Source organism: Oncorhynchus kisutch, linkage group LG6, assembly GCF_002021735.2.
Source record: "Oncorhynchus kisutch isolate 150728-3 linkage group LG6, Okis_V2, whole genome shotgun sequence".
Lineage (NCBI taxonomy): Eukaryota > Metazoa > Chordata > Actinopteri > Salmoniformes > Salmonidae > Oncorhynchus > Oncorhynchus kisutch.
In genome coordinates this window covers 39531429-39553540 of record NC_034179.2, presented here as the reverse complement: position 1 = coordinate 39553540, position 22112 = coordinate 39531429, and the positions used below count along the sequence as shown (strand labels likewise).

Below are 22112 nucleotides of genomic sequence, written 5' to 3'. Positions count from 1 at the left end.
ACAGTTTTATATCTTTATGTTTGAAGCCTGAAATGTGGCAAAAGGTCGCAAAGTTCAAGGGGGCCGAATACTTTCGCAAGGCACTGTATACAGGTAACTGCCAAAATAAAGGAAACAGTGTGTGGCGCTACAGAGGGTGGTGCAGGCAGCCCAATGTATCACTGGGGCCGAGCTCCCTGCCATCCAGGACCTCTTTATCAGACGGCATGAAAGGAAGGCCCAGAAAATCATTAAAGACTCCAACCACATACTGTTCTCTCTGCTTCCGCATGGCAAGCGGTACCGGTGCTTCAAAACAGACACCAACAGGCTCCTGAACAGCTTCTATCCTCATGTCATAAGGCTGCTAAATAGTATGTGTAGCCATTTTGTTAGATATCTGAGTTGACCCTTGTATTTTAGTCTTCTCCATGCACACTCACGGACACTCCAACACACACCCACGCTGATGCTACTCTGTTAATCATATATCCTGATGCCTAGTCACCTTACCCCTACACATTTTATTTAACCTTTTATTTCACTAGGCAAGTCAGTTAACAACAAATTATTATTTACAATGACGGCCTACACCGGCCAAACCCGGACGACGCTGGGCCAATTGTGCGGCGCCCTATGGGACTGCCAATCAAGGCCGGTTGTGATACAGCCCGGAATCGAACCAGGGTGTCTGTAGTGACATCTCCAGCACTGAAATGCAGTGCCTTAGACCGCTGCGCCACTCGGGAGTCTGTACATACGCACCTCTATCGATCCAGTATTCCTGCACATTGTAAACATGGTACTGGAACTGACCCTGTATATAGTTTGCTTTCATTATCGTGTTCTTATTTTTATTTCTATTTTATTTATTTTTGTACCTTTTTTTGTATTACATTGTTATTGGTTACTGCATTGTTGGGATTAGAGTTTGCAAAAACTCAATTTCACTGCGCTGACTGAATGAATTACATTTTATTTTCGTGTCAAATCACCAGTTGGCAACCCATCCCTTATGGTATCAATTGACACATTAACAAACATTACAATAATTCACTGTGATAATTCAGTGATAATTCTTCTTCCGATCTTCTCTGCAGTGCGCATCGCATAAAGAGTGAAAACATAGTAAATCAATACATAATGGTAAATAAAGTTATCCAAACAATAACTATATCCCTAGAGCAGTAAACAAATATACATACATACATACATACATATACAGTTGAAGTCGGAAGTTTACACACACCTTAGCCAAATACATTTAAACTCAGTTTTTCACAATTCCTGACATTTAATCCTAGTAAAAATTCCCTGTCTTAGGTCAGTTAGGATCACCACTTTATTTTAAGAATGTAAAATGTCAGAATAATAGTAGAGAGAATGATTTATTTCAGCTTTTATTTCTTTCATCATATTCCTAGTGGGTCAAAAGTTTACATACACTCAATTAGTATTTGGTAGCATTGCCTTTAAATTGTTTAATTTGGGTCAAACGTTTTGTGTAGCCTTCCACAAGATTCCCACAATAAGTTGGGTGAATTTTGGCCCATTCCTCCTGACAGAGCTGGTGTAACTGAGTCAGGTTTGTAAGGCCTCTTTGCTCGCATACATTTTTTCAGTTCTGCCCACAAATGTTCTATAGGATTGAGGTCAGGGCTTTGTGATGGCCACTCCAATATCTTGACTTTGTTGTCCTTAAGCCATTTTGCCACAACTTTGGAAGTATGCTTGGGGTCATTGTCCATTTGGAAGAGTCATTTGCTACCAAGCTTTAACTTCCTGACTGATGTCTTGAGATGTGGATATATTGAAGCAACATAATTGTCCTGCCTCATGATGTCATGTATTTTGTGAAGTGCACCAGTCCCTTCTGCAGCAAAGCATCCCCACAACATTATGCTTCCAACCCTGTACTTCAAGGTTGGGATGGTGTTCTTCTGCTTGCAAGCCTCCCCCTTTTTCCTCCAAACATAAAGATGGTCATCCAAACATAACAATGGTCATTATGGCCAAACAGTTCTATTTTTGTTTCATCAGACTAGAGGAAATTTCTCCAAAAAGTACGATATTTGTCCCCATGTACAGTTGCAAACCGTAGTCTGGCTTTTTTATGGCGGTTTTAGAGCAGTGGCTTCTTCCTTGCTGAGTGGCCTTTTAGGTTATGTCGATATTAGACTTGTTTTACTGTGGATATAGATACTTTTGTACCTGTTTCCTCCAGCATCTTCACAAGGTTCTTTGCTGTTGTTCTGGGATTGATTTGCACTTTTCGCACCAAAGTACGCTCATCTCTAGGAGACAGAACGCGTCTCTTTCCTGAGCAGTATGATGGCTGCATGGTCCCATGGTGTTTACACTTGCGTACTATTGTTTGTACAGATGAATGTGGTACCTTCTTCCATTTGCAAATTGCTCCCAAGGATGAACCAGACTTGTGGAGGTCTACAATGTTTTTTTTTCTGAGGTCTGATTTATTTTGATTTTCCCATGATGTCAAGCAAAGAAGCACTGAGTTTGAAGGTAGGCCTTGAAATACATCCACAGGTACACCTCCAATTGACTCAAATTATGTCATTTGGCCTATCAGAAGCTTCTAAAGCCATGACAATTTTCTGGAATTTTCCAAGCTGTTTAAAGGCACAGTCAACTTAGTGTATGTAAACTTCTGACCCACTGGAATTGTGATACAGTGAAAGTAAGTGAAATAATCTGTCTGTAAACAATTGTTGGAAAAATTACTTGTGTCATGCACAAAATAGGTGTCCTAAACGACTTGCCAAAACTATAGTTTGTTCACAAGAAATTTGTGGAGTGGTTGAAAAGCGAGTTTTAATGTCTCCAGCCTATGTGTATGTAAACTTCCGACTTCAACTGTGTCTACACACGTGCCATTTACCACTTAGAAGCTAAATATTTTTAGGTAGCCCTTTTTCTTCTATTCCAGGCTTTATCTAAATATTCTGCAAACTGAAATACACAATGGACAAAAAAACATTTCAGTTTCTCCTCATCGCTCATCCATATAATCCCAGAGTATATCTGGTGTGCTTTCTGGAATAAGAGCAAGCGTATATCATGGTAGAAAGGGCAATAGAGGATAAAATTAGTTTCATTCTCTATTTCTTTGAGGTCACAATAGTTACATAGTCTTTCCTCTTCCATTTCACCACAATACCGACCTGTTTCAATACCCAGAGTCAATATCGCTGATCTTACCTGTTTGAATACCGAGTCAATATCACTGATCTTACCTGTTTGAATACCCAGAGGCAATATCCCTGATCTTACCTGTTTGAATACCCAGAGTCAATATCCCTGATTGTACCTGTTTGAATACCCAGAGTCAATATCCCTGATTTTACCTGTTTGAATACCCAGAGGCAATATCCCTGATCTTACCTGTTTGAATACCCAGAGGCAATATCCCTGATCTTACCTGTTTGAATACCCAGAGGCAATATCCCTGATCTTACCTGTTTGAATACCCAGAGGCAATATCACTGATCTTACCTGTTTGAATACCCAGAGGCAATATCCCTGATCTTACCTGTTTGAATACCCAGAGTCAATATCCCTGATCTTACCTGTTTGAATACCCAGAGTCAATATCCCTGATCTTACCTGTTTGAATACCCAGAGGCAATATCCCTGATCTTACCTGTTTGAATACCCAGAGGCAATATCCCTGATCTTAACTGTGCACATAGCGATCTCTTGCTTTTAAGTAGGTTATACATAATATATCTCTCGCACACGAATTCATCCTTAAAAGGTTCTCAATTTGGGATTATGATTTATCATTTTTTTCATATTGCATCAACTGTTGTTTTTTAATAATATCTATGTCTCCTTTAATTTCAAATCAAATCAAAACAATGCAGTTCAAGAAATATAATTAAGAAAATATTTACTAAATAAACTAAAGTAACACAATAAAATAACAATAACGAGGCTATATACAGGAGGTACCGGTACCGAGTCAGTGTGTGGGGGTACAGGTTAGTCGAGGTAATTTGTACATGTAGGTAAAGGTAAAGTGACTATGCATCGATAATAAACAGTGAGTAGCATCAGTGTAAAAACAAACAGGGGCGGTGTCAATGTAAGTAATCCGGGTGGCCATTTGATTAATTGTTTGGGCCTTCCTCTGACACGCCTAGTATATAGGTCCTGGACGTCAGGAAGCTTGGCCCCAGAGATGTAATGGGCCGTACGCACTACCGACAGTAGCGGCTTATGATCGGATGCCAAGCAGTTGCCATACCAGGTGGTGATGCAACCGGTCAGGATGCTCTAAATGGTGCAGCTGTATAACTTTTTGAGGATCCGGGGACCCATGCCAAATCTTTTCAGTCTCTTGAGGGGCAAAAGGTGTTGTTGTCCTGGCAACACACTGCAAGGTCTCTGACCTCCTCCGCGTAAGCTGTCTCATTGTTGTCGGTGATCAGGTCTACCACTGTTGTGTCGTCAGCAAACTTAATGATGGTGTTGGAGTCATGCTTGGCCATGCAATACAGGACAGGAGGAGACTAAGCACGCACCCTTGAGGGGCCCCCGTGTTGAGGATCAGCATGGCATATGTGTTGTTTTCTTACCCTTACCACCTGGGGGCGGCCCGTCAGGAAGCTATGTGGGCACTGTTGAATGCTGAGCTGTAGTCAATGAACAGCATTCTCACATAAGTGTTCCTTTTGTCAAGGTGGGAAAGGGCAGTGTGGAGTGCAATAGAGATTGCGTCATCCGTGGATCTGTTGGGGCGGTATGTGAATTGGAGTGAGTCTAGGGTTTCCGGTATGATGGTGTTGATGTGAGCCATGACCAGCATCTCAAAGCACTTCATGGCTACCGACGTGAGTGCTGCGAGGCTGTATTCATTTAGGCAGGTTACCTTCGTGCTTGAAACATGTAGGTATTACAGGGAGAGGTTGAAAATGTCAGTGAAAAAACCTGCCAGTTGGTCCACGCATGCTTTGAGTACACGTCCTGGTAATCAGTCTGACCTCGCGGCTTTGTGAATGTTGACCTGTTTAAAGGTTTTGTTCACATCGGCTACAGAGAGCATGATCACACAGTCACCTGGAACAGCTGGTGCTCTCATGCATGCTTCAGTGTTGCTTGCCTCAAAACGAGCATAAAAGGCATTTATCTCATCTGGTAGGCTTGTGTCACTAGGCAGCTCGCAGTTGGGTTTCCGTTTGTAGTCTGTAATAGTTTTCAAGCCCTGCCACATCCAACGAGAGTCAGAGCCGGTGTAGTAGGATTCAATCTTAGTCCTGTATTGACGCTTTTCCTGTTTGATGGTTCGTCTGAGGGCATAGCAGGATTTCTTATAAGCACCCGGATTAGTGTCCTGCTTCTTGAAAGCGGCAGCTCTAGCCTTTAGCTCGGTGTGGATGTTGCCTGTGATCCATGGCTTCTGGTTGGGAAATGTACATACGGTCACTGTGGGGACGACGTCGTAGATGCACTTATTGATGAAGCCGGTGACTGAGGTGTTATACTCCTTATTGCCATTGGATGAATCCCAGAACATTTTCCAGTCTGTGCTAGCAAAACAGTTCTGTAGCATCCGCATCACAGTTCTGTAGCATAGCATCAGCGTCATCTGACCACTTCCGTATTGAGCGAGTCACTGGTACTTCCTGCTTTAGTTTTTGCTTGTAAGCAGGAATCAGGAGGATAGAATTATGGTCAGATTTGCAAAATGGAGGGCGAGGGAGAGCTTTGTATGCATCTCTGTGTGTGGAGTAAAGGTAGTCTAGAGATTTTTCCCCTCTCGTTGAACATGTGACATGCTGGTAGAAATGAGGTAAACCGGATTTAAGTTTGCCTGCATTAAAGACCCCAGCCACTAGGAGCGCCGCTTCTGGGTGAGCATTTTGTTGATTGCTTATGGTCTTATACAAGTCGGCAGGTAGCCTTGTGGTTAGAGCGTTGAGCCAGTAACTGAAAGGTTGTTGGATCGAATTCCCGAGCAGACAAGGTAAAAATCTGTTGTTCTGCCCCTGAACAAGGCAATTAACCCACTGTTCCCCGGTAGGCAGTCATTGTAAATAAGAATTTGAACTTAACTGACTTGCCTAGTTAAATATTATTTTTTTCAAAATTATACAGCTCGTTGAGTGCTGTTTTAGTGGCAGCATCGGTTTGTGGTGTTAAATAGATGGCTACGAATAATATAGTATAATATAATATATCTTGGTAGATAGTGTGGTCTACAGTTTATTATGAGGTATTCTACCTCAGGTGAGAAATACATTGAATCTTCTTTAATATTAGACATTGCGCACCGGCAGTTATTGACAAATAGACACCCCTTCTCGTCTTACCAGACATAGCTGCTCTGTCCTGACGAAACACGGAGAAGCCTGCCATCTCTATATTATTAGTGTCATCGTTCAGCCAAGTCTCTGTAAAACACAAGATATTAATCAATCAAATGTATTTATAAAGTCCTTACATCAGCTGATGTCACAAAGTTCTGTACAGAAACCCAGCCTAAAACCCCTAACAGCAAGCAATGCAGGTGTAGAAGCACTGTTTGTAATGCCCCGTTGGTAGGATAGTCTTAATCGTTGATCCAGTTTGTTTGCACGTTAGCCAATTATACAGAGGGTAGTGGTGATTTACTCATTTGCCGACTAATTCTCACAAGGCACCCAGACCTCCACCTCCTGTATTTCGGTCTTTTCTCACGTGAATGACGGGGATTTGGACCTGGTCTCCGGGAAGCAGTATATCCTTTGGGTCGGACTCATTCAAGAAAAAATCTTTGTCGAGTTCGAGGTGAGTAATCGCTATTCTGATGTCCAGAAGCTCTTTTCGGTCATAAGAGACGTTAGCAGCAACATTATGTACAAAATGAATTCCAAACAATGCGAAAAAACGAACAAAATATCACAGTTGGTTAGGAGCCCGTAAAACGGCAGCCATCTCCTCCGACCAAATTATTTTCGGTCATAAGAGACGGTAGCAGCTATCCCTTCCGGTGCCATTATGCAGCTGTTCACAGTCAGACAAAGGTCAGACATTTCAGATGCCCAGGCTCCCCCTTTGGATAGATCCCATTGAAAAACGTTACTAGCTATTCTGGCAGTTGGCATATCCAACAGTCTATTCCAAAGTCTCACCATACACAGCTTCCATCTCACCTCACAGGGTTCCCAGCCCATGTCCCCAGTTATTGCAAGTATAGGTGCAAACTTGTGGACACCTAAAAAGTAACGTACTGCTCTGTTATGGACACTCCACACTCCTGAATAGTCCAGAACAGGACACACGTCTGATGCAGTTTGGAATAAGTAGAATAACCAATATCTTTGAGTGTTTTTGTTTTTCCTATAACTCCCCCAAGAGCTCTACTTGCTGAGTCGGCCAGGGCAGATGTGCCGTATAGAAAGGTCATGTGTTCATCAATAAAAATACCCAAATATTTATAATTGCTAGTAAACTCAAGAATTTCTTCACCAAAACAAAACTGAAAAGCACTTCTCTTAGTACCTGTTTTTCTAAAATGCATTATCTGTGTTTTTGTCTGTTTGATTATACTTGTGCATGTGACATTTAAAAACTGTAAACTTTAAATGAGGGTTACACTGTATGTTGATAGCAGGTGCTTCCACACAGGTGTGGTTTCTGAGTTAAGCAATTAACATCCCATCATGCTTAGGGTCATGTATAAAAATGCCCAGTTGCCCATTATTTGGTCTACCTTTGCTAGAAGACAAGATCTCCGTGCCTTTGAACGAGGGGTCTCAAAGGAGCATGGGGGTTTAAAGGATGTGTATATCTGTCTCAGTCACCAGATCTCAACCCAATTGAACATGTATGGAAGATTCTGGTGCCTGAAACAGTGTTTTCCACCACCATCAACAAAACACCAAATTATGGAATTGAATGTGGATGAACGATGTCGCATCCCTCCAGTAGAGTTCCAGACACTTGTAGAATCTATGCAAAAGTGCATTGACGCTGTTCTGGCCCAACGCCTTATTAAGACACTTTGTTTTTTTTATTTCCCCAATTTAGTTAGTCTTGTCCCATCGCTGCAACACCAGTACGGACTCAGGAGAGGCAAAGGTCGAGAGCCATGCATCCTCCGAAACACGACCGTGCCAAGCCACACTGCTTCTTGACACACTGCTTGCTTAACCCAGAAGCACCAATGTGTCGGAGGAAACACCGTACAACTGACGACACGAGTCAGCATGCATGCGCCCGGCCTGCCACAAAGAGTCGCTAGCACGTGGTGGGACAGGGAGATCCCGGCCAGCCAAACCCTCCCTAACCCGGAAGACGCTGGGCCAATTGTACACCACCTCATGTGTCTCACGGTCGCAGCCGGCTGCAACACAGCCTGGGATCGAACCCGGGTCTGTAGTAATGCCTCTAGCACTGCGACGCAATGCCTTAGACCGCTGCACCACTCGAGAGGCCCCCCTAAAATCAATTTTTAAAGGCTATGGAGTTCATATTGGGAATTATTCGGATGAAATGTGTCCATATTTAGGTATTTTAGTGTGGATCATACATCGTTCTATGGCTGAGTTGAGCAGTGTGTCATTTTGTCGGATGATATGAAATATGCTGTCATCGGAGGCTATCGCATGTGTATCTTGGCTACATTGGTATTTCCATTTGGTGAAAATTGTTTGTTAATTTAGGTTAATAGTGTATGTCACTCTGGATGTTGGAGATATCTGTTGTATGGTGAACTTGGGCTTCATCAAGGTTTATTTGTGAGTAAATCTGGCTTTGATAATAACCAGTGCTTCCCCAGCCACTGACCTCACCGCACGTCACTGTAGCTAGTTAGCAAAGTGGTGCTGAGTTAGTGGAGCTATTTGTGAAATCTGGTGACGTCCCTGGCCTACATATTGTAACATTGTAATATTGTTGTATTGTAGTGTTGTTCATTTTATATTGTACATTTGTAATAACGCATAATATAGTGTATGATGTATTGTTTTATTTTTGCAGGTTGTTGTTACATTTTGTTGTGATGTAATTGTTTTAATCCTGTTTGGACCTAAAGAAGTTAGCTTAGCTTGGCAGTAGCTAATGGGCATCTTAATAAATACAAATGTACTAGCAGCCTATCCTAGTCTGGTCATATCGACGTATACTGTCACACTCACACACACCAGTACTGCTGCTGCTACTGCTGCCACTGACCTGGTTCTCCCACTCTCCTTTACTTAAATTTTTTTATAATGTGTGTATCTCTCTCTCTCTCATGCTACTGCTGTCTTTCATTGTCTTTATTTCATTCTCTCTCTTTTCCTTCTGTTATTCTCTTTCTCTTCCTCCTGCTCTTGCTGCCATTTCTCTTTGCATCTCTGTCCTCATTTTCCCTGCCCTTTTTTAGATGATCTCTTTCTCTCTGTCTCTCTCTCTCTTCCACTTTCATTCTTCCAGTATCTCTGACCCCTGTGTTTTCTCTGTCTCATGCCAGCCTCATCTCCATCCCCATGGCACAGATGCCTGTTTTGTTCTAGCTAGTTGGCTGAACAAAACTTCACAAACACTAACAGATGTATTCTTAACTGAACTCGTTGTCAGTTAGCTAATGACAACATAGACCAAAAAGCTGTGAAAGGGCTTGACTCAGGCTGAAATAGGTGCCGGTACTCATTTTGGGTGCCGATACTGTTTATATTTAGGTGCAGGAGCTCCACAATACTTTGAGATAATATTCTATAAGAGGAACAGGAGCTCAAGCAGTAGAACCTTTGAGGTGCCGGTACTCAGCTCCAGTGAGCTCCTGCACAAGCACTGGTGGTGAATGCTATATCGCCAAACAGTCTCACTCCCTGAAAATAATTTCAGACTCCTCTCTTCCAATATCGAAAAGGACAACACAAGGACACTATCCGAGGGTTTTATCTAACAACACTAGTTCATACCAGGTTAATTGAGATGCAGATGCATGTTTCGAGGGTGACACTTTTCCCACTGGGGTTATGCACAGTTGCTATGGAAGCTAATTGAAATGTGACTCCTAGGTCTATAGTAGATTAATCCAGATACTTTGATAGAACTCTCCAATTTCCTTTGATGGGCCGAGACACTAATTTGAACCACATGAAGTTCGAAGGAAGCTGACTATCTTTCTCTACATGGCATGGTTGATTGACTGTGGCTCATTGGTAGCCAGGCAGTAATTTCATGGCTTTAAGATCTATTTAAATAGTTGCCGAGTCGGCTTTTAGGTCTATTTGAAATTACCCCAACATGATAGCTTGTCGTCTCTTATCTTTATGAGCTGGCTGTTGTTTCTGCGTTTAATCTTTTGTATATTGATATTTGCCTTTCTTTTTAACCTTTGTGCTGAGGTGAAGGCAGAGTTGTTATTAAGGCTCTGTTTAATGAATCGTGTAGAGGCTTGCTTTTTGTTTTCATTGGTTTTGCCCAAGATGGAGTCTGTCGTTTGCATGTGGTAGGATAGAGAATAGTTAGTGATGCCTGCCCATTGTGTCACTGGTGGGCACACACACATACACACACCTGCAGGCTGCGTGAGGTGCTGCAGCTGTTGCCCATAGACAAATCTGAAAATGAATGGCTTATACAGCCCAGCTAACCACAAAGTAAATTATAATTTGTCATCCCAAGCTTTATTGCATCAAGAGGGGATGTCTGTTTATTTGAAAAGGCTCGACTGATCCAGCTAGTGCCTCCTAATAATTTGAGATTGTGCTGGTCTGTTTGATTGGCCATTTGGAATGGTGCACACACACCTTGCCCACACGCCTTGCCCAGAGAGAGATAGAGCGCTCAGCACTTCCATTCTTCTCTCAGGGGGTGGTGGGTAGCCCCTCCATATTGTGCCAGGCCACTGGGTCCTTAGTCAGCAGGCTTTACAGCAAGCTTACATGGCATGAGCCGCTTACCTAGCGTGAACTGCTGAGTGGGATACAGGAGTGCGCATTGTGTATGGCTAGTGAGTTAACAGTATAGGCCCCTGTAGAGGGAAGTCATAGGACAATATATGGGCACGGCCATTGTTTATGTGGCCAGAGGTGCAAATGAGGTAGCCCTTCTTCACAAGATGGAATCATCCAAAGTCATCCCCAAAATTGCACAAATCTGGAATCTTACATGAGTTTGTTTCTGCTTCATTATCATGTTCTTTTTGCTTCACCGACAGTTTTGGATGCTTGGTATATTGCCCACTGTACACTCGATAGAAGGATGGATTGACATGAACACTTTTCATAACTGTTTGACAGTTCATGACAGCTGACAGAGAGCGTAGCTTAAGTTCAGAGCATTCACTGTCACATGACAGAATAGTGAATGTAATTGTGCCTTCATAGCTTGCCATATCCTGTTTTGGCAAATGTTAGCATAGTCTTTTGTGCAGCCTGTTATGTTTTAATTAGGCCTGTTGAAGAATTCAAAGGCACTCACACTGCCAACATTATACAGCTGGATATCATTCCAGAGCTATGAAAAAGTGCAACACCAGCGAAAGAATTTAAGAAAAACTAGGTTATGAGACTGTGTACATAAAAACTAGAGACCGGACGATACCAGTATTGCGATACTCGTTAGTATCATGGCAAGGAAACAAAACACATAGCGGATTTAATTTCTTTAGGACAACAGCCCTAATGTTGCATCCAGAGTCATATTTGATTTATTTTCCAAGCTATAGCTCACAATATTTTACATATATGTTTTTAAAGGACCAAAGAGTTGGGTCTGCTTCGTGTTTTCATTTTTGCCATGCAAAAAATATTGCAGTACTGGTATCGTAAAAACCATCATAATGTACGTCAATGTTTACCATTTTGGTGCTGGCTCACTAGCAGGCCACTGAGGCCAGAAGCATTTACTAGCTCACTCTCTACTGCCGTATACATCCTGTCCTACACACCTTTCCTTCCCTCATACTCTTTGTGTGTGTGTACACTTGTTTTCCTACACGATCAGGATCCCAATGTACTAACATTTCACCTTAATGTCCTGAAAAGGTAGGAAAACAAAACCTTTTTTGAAAAGTTGACTTTTTGCAGGTCCTGAATTTGTTAAAATGCTATTTTAAGCTTAAGGGTGGTTAAGAGAGAGTTTCAATGAAATTCCTTGGAAACTATATCTTAAAGTAGTAGGGGTTTCTAGTGTGTGTCGTGTCTGTGTGCGCAATCCCAACTAGGTGAAAAATCTGTCTGTGCCCTTGAGCAAGGCACTTAACCCTAATTGTTCTGGATAAGAGCGTATTGGAAACTATATCTTAAAGTAGTAGGGGTTTCTAGTGTGTGTCGTGTCTGTGTGCGCAATCCCAACTAGGTGAAAAATCTGTCTGTGCCCTTGAGCAAGGCACTTAACCCTAATTGCTCTGGATAAGAGCGTATGCTAAATGACAAAAATGGTAACTTCAACATTAAATGCGCCTTCACGACAAACATGATCCGTCGTCATGGATCCATATTAAAGTGTTTATGTGTGTGTCCCAGGTGTGTGCCTCCCGCCCCACGCCCCACCACGGCCCTCACCTGTGTGTTGCGGTGCTTCCCCTGCGAACCGTCCTGGGCTGGAAGCCCTTTCTTGCACCGCCCCCCCACCCCACCCAGCAACAGCAACGCCGTTGCCCCTGCAACTACCACTGTCTCCCAGGCAAGTATCATCATGACGCGCTCCAAGACCTTCCAGGCCTACCTGCCCAACTGCCACCGCACTTACAGCTGCATCCACTGTCGAGCACACCTGGCCAACCATGACGAGCTCATCTCCAAGGTAGGCTTTTTCTGCAAGGACAAAAAAAGTTGAAATACAACTGTGAATAGGGAAGCTATGTCATGTGTATGAAGCTTTATGTCATGTATGAAGCTATAGGCCAGTGGTAGTTATACTCCATATTTTCACGGCTGTAAATCCTACTGATGGCACACTGCCTAGCATCTACTGCAGGGCCTCAGTGTGTTTGTGTCTGTACGGTTGCAACCGAGAGTAGATTCTGCCTCAACGTGATTGCTTCCATTTGCTCCTTTGCTTGCCATAACATCAGATGTTTATCGTGTTGCACCAGGATGACCAGGGTTCACTTTATTCCACCAGTTGTTTCCAATTGTGAGTATGAGGGCACAGAAACTGTGGGTCATAAACACAGTATATAGCCCTGACTTAATTAACCCACATGGCGGGATCAAGGGATAGCCCTTAGTCCATTTAGCTTTGTTTGCAACTATGAGAGAAATGAAGAAGGAAAAAGAAACCATGAAAGAGAGGGACGAGAGAGACCAGCATACTGTCCCCTCCTGGAACTCTCTAGACTAGAGCATCCTGGATAATATCCCTGGCTACAAAGTTCCCTAATATACACACACACACACACACACACGCACACACACACACGGCCTCTCCCGGCTTGTCATAGACACTAGTGGGCTTTTAGTGTAAGCCAGCAGCACATCAAATCAGATTGACTGGATTCACTCTGCAAACACACAGTTTCCATGGAAGCAGCATGTTTGTGTCAGACTAAAATAAAGACGGCAATGATAGCATACAGTTGAAGTCTCTCCTGTACTCCCTGTTCCCCCAAGAACGCGTGGCCACGCAAGCCTCTAACTCAATCATCAATTTTGCAGATGACGCAACAGTGGTAGGCCTGATTACCAACAACAACAAGACAACCTAAAGGGAGGAGGTGAGGGCCCTGGCAGAGTGGTTCCAGGAAAATAACCTCTCCCTCAATGTCAACAAAATGAAGGAGCTGATCGTGGACTTCAGGAGACAGCAGAGGGAGCACACCCGCATCCACATCGAAGAGGTCGCAGCAGACAAGCTGAAAAGCTTCAAGTTCCTCTGCGTACACATCACTGACAATGTGAAATGGTCCACCCACACAGACAGCATGGTGAACAGCCCCTAAGACCCTCACAAACTTTTACAGATGCACCACTGAGCGTATCCTGTCGGGCTGTATCACCGCCTGGTATGGCAACTGCACCGTCCGCAAATGCAGGGCTCTCCAGAGGGTGGTGCGGACAGCCCAACGCATCACCGGGAGCACACTGCCTGCCGTTCAGGACATTACAGCACCCGGTGTCACAGGAAGGCCAAGAAGATCGTCAAGAACTTCAGCCACCCGAGCCACGGCCTGTTCACCCCGCTATCATCCAGAAGGCGAGGTCATTACAAGTGCATCAAAGCTGGGACCGAAAAACTGCTTCGATCGCAAGGCCATCAGACTATTAAATAGCCATCACTAGCAGGCCTCCACCCAGTACCCTGCCCTGAACTTAGTCACTGTCACTAGCCGGCTACCACCTGGTTACTCATCCCTGCACCTTAGAGGCTGCTGCCCTATGTACATACTGTAGACATGGAACACTGGTCATCTTAATCATGTTTACATAGTGTTTTTTCCCATTTCATATGTATATACTGTATTCTAGTCAAGGCCATCCTATTCAACAGTTTCTGTACATATACTATTCTATCCACATATTCTTCAGATATACTATTTGTTCTATCCTCATACTGTCCATAATGTCTATACATCCCATCACATAACATAAAATATAATATATACAGTGCATTCAGAAAGTTTTCAGACCCCTTGACTTTTTCCGATTTGTTTTACATTATAGCCTTGTTCTAAAATGAATTAAATTGTTTTTTCCCTTCATCAATCTACACACAATACCGCATAATGACAAAGCAAAAACTGTTTTTTAGAAATGTTTGCAAATAAAAAAAAATATATATATATATAGACCCTTTACTCAGTACTTTGTTGAAGCACCTTTGGCAGCGATTACAGCCTTGAGTCAAATGAAATCCAATTTTTATTTGTCACATGCGCCGAATACAACCTTGCCGTGAAATGCTTACTTATAAGCCCTTAACCAACAATGCAGTTCATCAGTGTCCCGTCCACGTGACGGTTGAGCTATCTTAGGCTAAGGTGAGCATCAGGTTGTAAGTAACAAGAACATTTTAACAAGAACATTTCCCAGGACATAGACATATCTGATATTGGCAGAAAGCTTAAATTATTTTTAATCTAACTGCACTGTCCAATTTACAGTAGCTATTACAGTGAACGAATACCATGCCATTGTTTGAGGAGTGTGCACAATTTTGAACATGAAAAGTTATTAATAAACAAATTGGGCACATTTGGGCAGTCTTGATACAACATTTTGAACAGAAATGCAAACGGTTTATTGGATCAGTCTGAAACTTTACACATACACTGCTAGTGTCCTAAATCTAAATTGCACCTGGGCTGGAAAAATACATTATGGCCTTTATCTTGCATTTCAAAGAGAACAGTGTTTTTTTTCTTCGTATAATCTTTAACCAGATCTATTGTGTTATATTCTCCTACATTCCTTTCACATTTCCACAAACTTCGAAGTGTTTCCTTTCAAATGGTACCAATGGTACTAACTGCCTGAGCTACAAGCAGTTAGATATGGGTATGTCATTTTAGGTGAAAAATTGGAATAAAGAGGCGGATCCTTAAGAGGCTAACTTTTTGAGGATCTGAGGACCCGTGACAAATCTTTTCAGTCTCATGGGGGGGAAATGTGTTGTCGTGCCCTCTTCACAACTGTCTTGGTGTGTTTGGACCATGATAGTTCGTTGGTGATGTGGACACCAAGGAACTTAAAACACTCAACCCCCTCCACTTCAGCCCGTCAATATTAATAGGGGCCTGTTCAGCCCTCCTTTTCCTGTAGTCCATGATCAGCTCCTTTGTCTTGCTCACATTGAGGGAGAGGTTTGTTGTCCTGGCACCACGCGGCCAGGTCTCTGACCTCCTCCCCATTGGCGACCTCATCATTATCAGTGATCAGGCCTACCACTGTTGTGTCGTCAGCAAACTTAATGATGGTGTTGGAGTCGTGCTTGGCCACACAGTCGTGAGTGAAAATGGAGTACAGGTCGGGACTAAGCAAGCACCCCTGAGGGGCCCCAGTGTTGAGGATCAGCGTGGCAGATGTGTTGCTGCCTACCCTTACCACCTGGGGGCAGCCCATCAGGATCCAGTTGCAGAGGGAGGTGTTCAGTCCCAGGGTCCTTAGCTTAGTGATGAGCTTTGTGGGCACTATGGTGTTGAATGCTGAGCTGTGGTCAATGAATGGCATTCTCACATAGGTGTTCCTTTTGTCCAGGTGGGAAAGGGCAGTGTGGAGTGTGATTGAGATTGTGTCATCTGTGGATCTGTTGTGCGAATTGGAGTGGGTCTAGGGCTTCCGGCATTATGGTGTTGATGTGAGCCATGACCAGCCTTTCAATGCACTTCATGGCTACTGACGTGAGTGCTATGGGGTGGTAATAATTTAGGCAGGTTACCTTCACTTTCTTGGGCACAGGGACTATGTTGGTCTGTTTGAAACATGTAGGTATTACAGACTCAGTCAGGGAGAGGTTGAAAAAGTCAGTGACGACACTTGCCAGTTGGACTGCGCATGCTTTGAGTACATGTCCTGGTAATCCGTCTGGCCCCTCGGCTTTGTGAATGTTGACCTGATTAAAGGTCTTGCTCACATTGACTACGGCTCTCATGCATGCTTCAGTGTTGTTTGACTCGAAGCGAGCATAAAAGGCATTTAGCTCGTCTGGTAAGGCTCGCGTTACTGGGCAGCTTGTGGCTGGGTTTCCCTTTGTAGTCCGTAATATTTTTCAAGCCCTGCCTCATCCGACGAGCATCAGAGCTGGTGTAGTAGGATTCGATCTTAGTCCTGTATCGACGTTTTGCCTGTTTGATGGTTCATCTGAGGGCATAGCGGAATTTCTTATAAGCGTCTGGATTAGTGAAAAGCGACAACTCAAGCCTTCGGTGCGGTTGTTGCCTGTAATCCAGGGCTTCTGGTTGGAAAATGTATGTACGGTCAATGTGGGGGTGATGTCATCGATGCACTTATTGATGAATCCGGTGACTGAGGTGGTATACTCCTCAATGCAATCCCTGAACATATTCCAGTCTGTGCTAGCAAAACAGTCCTGTAGCGTAGCATCTGCGTCATCTGACCACATCCTGTATTGAGTGAGTCACTGTTACTTCCTGCTTTAGTTTTTGCTTGTAAGCCTGAATCAGGAGGATAGAATTATGGTCAGATTTGACAAATGGAGGGCGAGAGAGAGCTTTGTATGCGTCTCTGTGTGTTGTGTAAAGGTGATCTTTATCTTGTTTTTCCTCTGGTTGCACATATCACATGCTGGTAGAAATGATGTAAAACGGATTTAAGTTTGCCTGCATTAAAGTCCCTGGTAACTAGGAGCGCCGCTTCTGGATGATTATTTTCTTGTTTGCTTATGGCCTTATACAGCTGGTTGAGTGCGGTCTTAGTGACAGCGTTAGTTTGTGGTGGTAAATAGACGGCTACGAATAATATAGATGAGAACTCTCTTGGTAGAAAGTGTGGGCTACAGCTTATCATGAGGTATTCTACCTCAGGCGAGCAATGCCTCGAGACTTCTTTAATATTAGACATCGCGCACCAGTAGTTATTGACAAATACACCCCCGCCCCTTGTCTTACCAGATGTAGCTGCTTGTGTATGATGCTACAAGCTTGGCACACTTGTATTTGGGGAGTTTCTCCCATTATTCTCTGCAGATCCTCTCAATCTCTGTCAGGTTGGATGGGGAGCTTCTCTGCACAGCTATTTTCAGGTCTCTCCAGAGATGTTCGATCGGGTTCAAGTCTGGGCTCTGGCTAGGCTACTCAAGGACATTCTGAGACTTGTCCCTAAGCGACTCCTGTGTTGTCTTGGCTGTGTGCTTAGGGTCATTGTCCTGTTGGAAGGTGAACCTTCTCCCCAGCCTGAGGTCCTGAGAGCTGTGGAGTGGGTTTTCATCAAGGATCTCTCTGTACTTTTCTCCAGTCATCTTTCCCTCAATCCTGACTAGTCTCCCAGTCCCTGCTGCTGAAAAACATCCCCACAGCATGATGCTTCCACCACCATGATCCACCCTGGGGATGGGATTGGCCAGGTGATGAGCGGTGCCTGGTTTCCTCCAGGCCTGACACTTGGCATTCAGGCCAAAGAGATCAATCTTGGCTACATCAGACCAGAGAATCTTGTTTCTCATGGTCGGAGAGTCCTTTAAGTGCCTTTTGGCAAACTCCAAGCGGGCTGTCGTGCCTTTTACTGAGGAGTGGCTTCCGTCTGGCCACTACCATAAAGGCCTGATTGGTGGAGAACTGCAGAGATGGTTGCCTTTCTGGAAGATTCTCCCATCTCCACAGAGTATCTCTGGAGTTCTGTCAGATTGACAATCGGGTTCTTGGTCACCTCCCTGACAAAGGCCGTTCTCCCCGATTGCTCAGTTTGGCAGGGCAGCCAGCTCTAGGAAGAGTCTTGGTGGTTCCAAACGTCTTCCATTTAAGAATGATGGAGGCCACTGTGTTCTTGGGGACCTTCAAGGCTGCAGAAATGTTTTGGTGCCCTTCCCCAGATATGTGCCTCGATGCAAGAGATGCTCGGAGCTCTACAGACAATTCCTTCGACCTCATGGCTTGGTTTTTGCTCTGACGAGCACTGTCAACTGTGGGACCTTATATAGACAGGTGTGTGCCTTTCCATATCATGTCCAATCAATTACATTTACCACAGGTGGACTCCAATCAAGTTGTAGAAACATCTCAAGGATGATCAATGGAAACAGGATGCACCTGAGCACAATCGAGTCTCATAGCAAAGGGTCCGAATGCTTATGTAAATAAGGTATTTCAGTTTTTTTGCAAAAAAATCGGAAAACCTTTCTTCACTTCATCATTATGGGGTATTTTGTGTAGGAACGTGCTATGCCATCTGTCTGCTTTGAAGCTGTGTAAGACAAATGAAAAAAAACAACAACCGACCATTCTAAATGTCTACTCCTGTGATAGTAATGTATGGCTTTTCTCACCCTGTTCTCTCTCTTTCTCGTCCAGTCTTTCCAAGGAAGTCAAGGCCGAGCGTACCTGTTCAACTCAGTGTAAGTACCTGAGCACGTATTTTATCACTTCATCGCTCCTCTGACACCCCTTCTTTCTCTATTTCTCATTCTTTCTTTTCTTCTCCTTTCTCTCCATTTATAACATTATTCCACCCCCCCCCCCCTCTTAGGGTGAACGTGGGGTGTGGACTAGCAGAAGAGAGGGTTCTGTTGACAGGGCTTCATGCGGTTGCTGATATCTACTGTGAAAACTGTAAAACCACACTGGGCTGGAAATACGTGAGTAGCTAATTACATAGGAATCCCCTACAAACAGTTCTGTATACATATAGGTGTATAACACATCTATAGACATAAATGCTCCACATTGCTGGGGTCCCTGACTCTGCTTTGTGGCTAACTATGTGGGTTAAGGTGTGTGTGCGTGTGTGCGTGCGTGCTTGGGTGGAGGTCAGGGAGAGAAACCCGGACGGTACGCGGCCTTGTGGTGTTTTATGGCGCTGCCATCTGTGTGATATTATTATTAATATCATCCACGAGGCCTTATGTTCCCGCACTGTCACACTGCCAAAGGTGCTGCTGCTGACCTAGTACACTTATCAATGGGGAGATAATCAGCACAAAAACACACTATTGCACTCTCCCACACACAATCACTCACACACTCAAATACACACACACACAATTTCACTTACTGACTCTCGTGCGCACACATACACAATCACTCACACTGAGATTACATATAGAGCAACAAGAGAGATTACCCCAGATAGAAAACATCAAGGCACTGTTTACATTCATGAAAATGCTTGTTTCATCCGTTCACTAATGTTTGTGACTGTCTCTCTCCCCTCCTTCCCATTCTCGGTCCCTGTCTCTCTCTCTATCTCTTTCTATCCTCTTCTCCCTCTCTTTTATTTCTACCCCCACTGTATCCCCCCCAATCTCCGCAGGAGCATGCCTTTGAGAGCAGTCAGAAGTACAAGGAGGGGAAGTTCATTATCGAGCTGGCCCACATGATCAAGGACAATGGCTGGGACTGAGTGGGCAGACCTAGAGTGTTGGAGAGGCGTGGCTTAGCTGTAGGGCACAGCTCAGTGTTGGACTCACCAATAAGGTTTACTGCTAGCTCATCCACGTGACCCTATCCACCTGACATGCAGTTCATGTACCCCCACAATACATAGGTGTAAGGGCGTGTGTGTGCATGTGTGCTTGTGTGTTTACAAGAATGATAAATCATTTCCAGTGTACAGAATATACAGAAATGCGCACACGCACACACACAGTGGCTCAGAGACATGTTTGTATTCACACTGCATGTTGATGCTTGTCCCAGGCCTGAGGGTGGACAGGAGACCACAGGTTAAGTGTTATAGGTCATAGGTAATGGTCTATCTGGGGGGTGAATGAGATGGACAATGAACATCGTACTGGACAGGCAAGGATGTTCCCCCAAGACCCACCAACACTACAATGAGGTGAAAATATATTTTTTTTTTTATTTTTTTTTACCTACGATCACCCTCACTACCCTATGTGGATCCTTCCACCTTCACACACACATGGATGACACAAACCACCCAACCAATCAACCAGAATCACCAGACTTCTTGTAGCCTGAAATCGTCCAAAACTCCCTTTGAGGGATTGAAACAGATTGTCAGAAAACTGTTTGACTGTTCATCTGGAAAAATACATATTTTGCTGTTCTTTTTTTATTTATTTTTATTCGAGCATGAGTTTAAGTTATTGATTTATTTATGAATTTATTTGGTGTTTGGGGACAATCTCCCCTTCTACTCTTTGTTCAAAGGTAGCAGCTTTTTAGTTCCTCCCTCACCCCTCAATTCCAATCAATGGTAGCAATCTTAAAAATGAGGTGTCACTCAAGTTGTCGTCCTTTTGCCTTTCTGAGTGTGCTGTTACCACCCTCTGTAAATGTTTCAGTAATGTTGATGTGTACAATGAACAGTGGCGGAGTGCAAGAGGTTTTCATGTCACCTTGGAAATGAGACAGAATAAAAGTTAGATGGCACCCTTAGCTCTTTTCGGTTTCAAAATAATGCTCAAAGCTGGCATTATAACGGTGATGCAAACTGATGATGAAATGAGGCAAGTGGAGTGCCTTGTGTCTCGACACTGATCTAAAGTTAGTGTTGTGTTTCCCCCCTAGTGGTTGAGGTGAAGATATGGAGAGGGTTACCTGATTCTAGATCTATTTCTATAGCTAATTCTGGAGCTTCACAGATTGATGTTTGTGAACTGGTAGTTCTCTGTTTACCTGGTTCTGCCTCCTCCACTGCCTCCTTGCTTATTTGTTTTGCTGATTTTACGAGATTAGAGAAAATACCAACAGTTAAAATTAACTTTCTACAGTCTGGAACAGGAGAACCAATTGAAATCAACAGAATGTGACTGACAGTGGAAATACCCAATCAGAGGGTGTCACACATCCCAGCACAACAACCAAAGGCTCTCCCATCAACAATACATTGACCAAACAATGGACCTGCCTAGATTGCTTGTATCAGGAAGTTGCAGAATGAAAGATTGTGATTGGCCCAGAGCCACTGTCAAACCCTGGGCTTTCTCTGTGAGATAATGCATTGTTTGGTTGAGACAATTACAATGTTAATACCTATATATTCACTATGAACATAAGCATTATTATTATATAACGATAAACTGTATTACACCATGTAAATAGCCATATTCAATGTTTTATTTATTTATTCAATTGATGATTATGTATGCTCTGCTGTCTGTCTTGGGACACCTTGTGGGACAGTTAGATTTCCTACTTTTTTACTATTTGAAAATGTATTTTTCGTGTGTCTTTTGTAAAGGAAGGAAAGTTAATGGCAATATATGGGACTCAATAAAGATTCTTATTTGATTGATCTGAAGAAAAAGGCCAAAGTACGTTTTATACTCACCTGGTTGCCAGTCTTGTTTTGTACTTGAGCCAACTTTGACTTTTGAGATGAACAACAACCAGAAATGAGCTGGCTTAAACAGAAACAGATCTGGCAATCAGGTTAATTGTATCGTAAATATGTTTTGACTTTCCAGCTGTTGGACCACAATGGATTTCAGAGAAACCTGCATAACCGATAACTGTTCATGCATACATGTATTATCCCATGAAGCAAAAGCATTTGTTCCAACATCTGCCTGACTCAAAAGGCTGGTACATAATGTGTAAAAGTAGATACGGTTAGACA

The 22112-nt window shown here is 43.4% G+C and overlaps 1 protein-coding gene across 1 annotated transcript in view; it reads left to right on the top strand.

Annotated features, from left to right (window-relative positions):
- LOC109892833 (protein yippee-like 1) overlaps positions 1-21800 on the top strand; it is a 28945-nt gene extending 7145 nt beyond the window's left edge. The window contains exons 2-5 of the mRNA XM_020485644.2: positions 12441-12720; positions 18881-18924; positions 19056-19164; positions 19839-21800. Of these exons, the coding sequence (XP_020341233.1) occupies positions 12613-12720; positions 18881-18924; positions 19056-19164; positions 19839-19928 (351 nt within the window). The 5' untranslated portion in view covers positions 12441-12612 and the 3' untranslated portion in view covers positions 19929-21800. The remainder of the gene's footprint in view (positions 1-12440; positions 12721-18880; positions 18925-19055; positions 19165-19838) is intronic.
- The last annotated feature ends 312 nt before the right edge of the window (positions 21801-22112 follow it).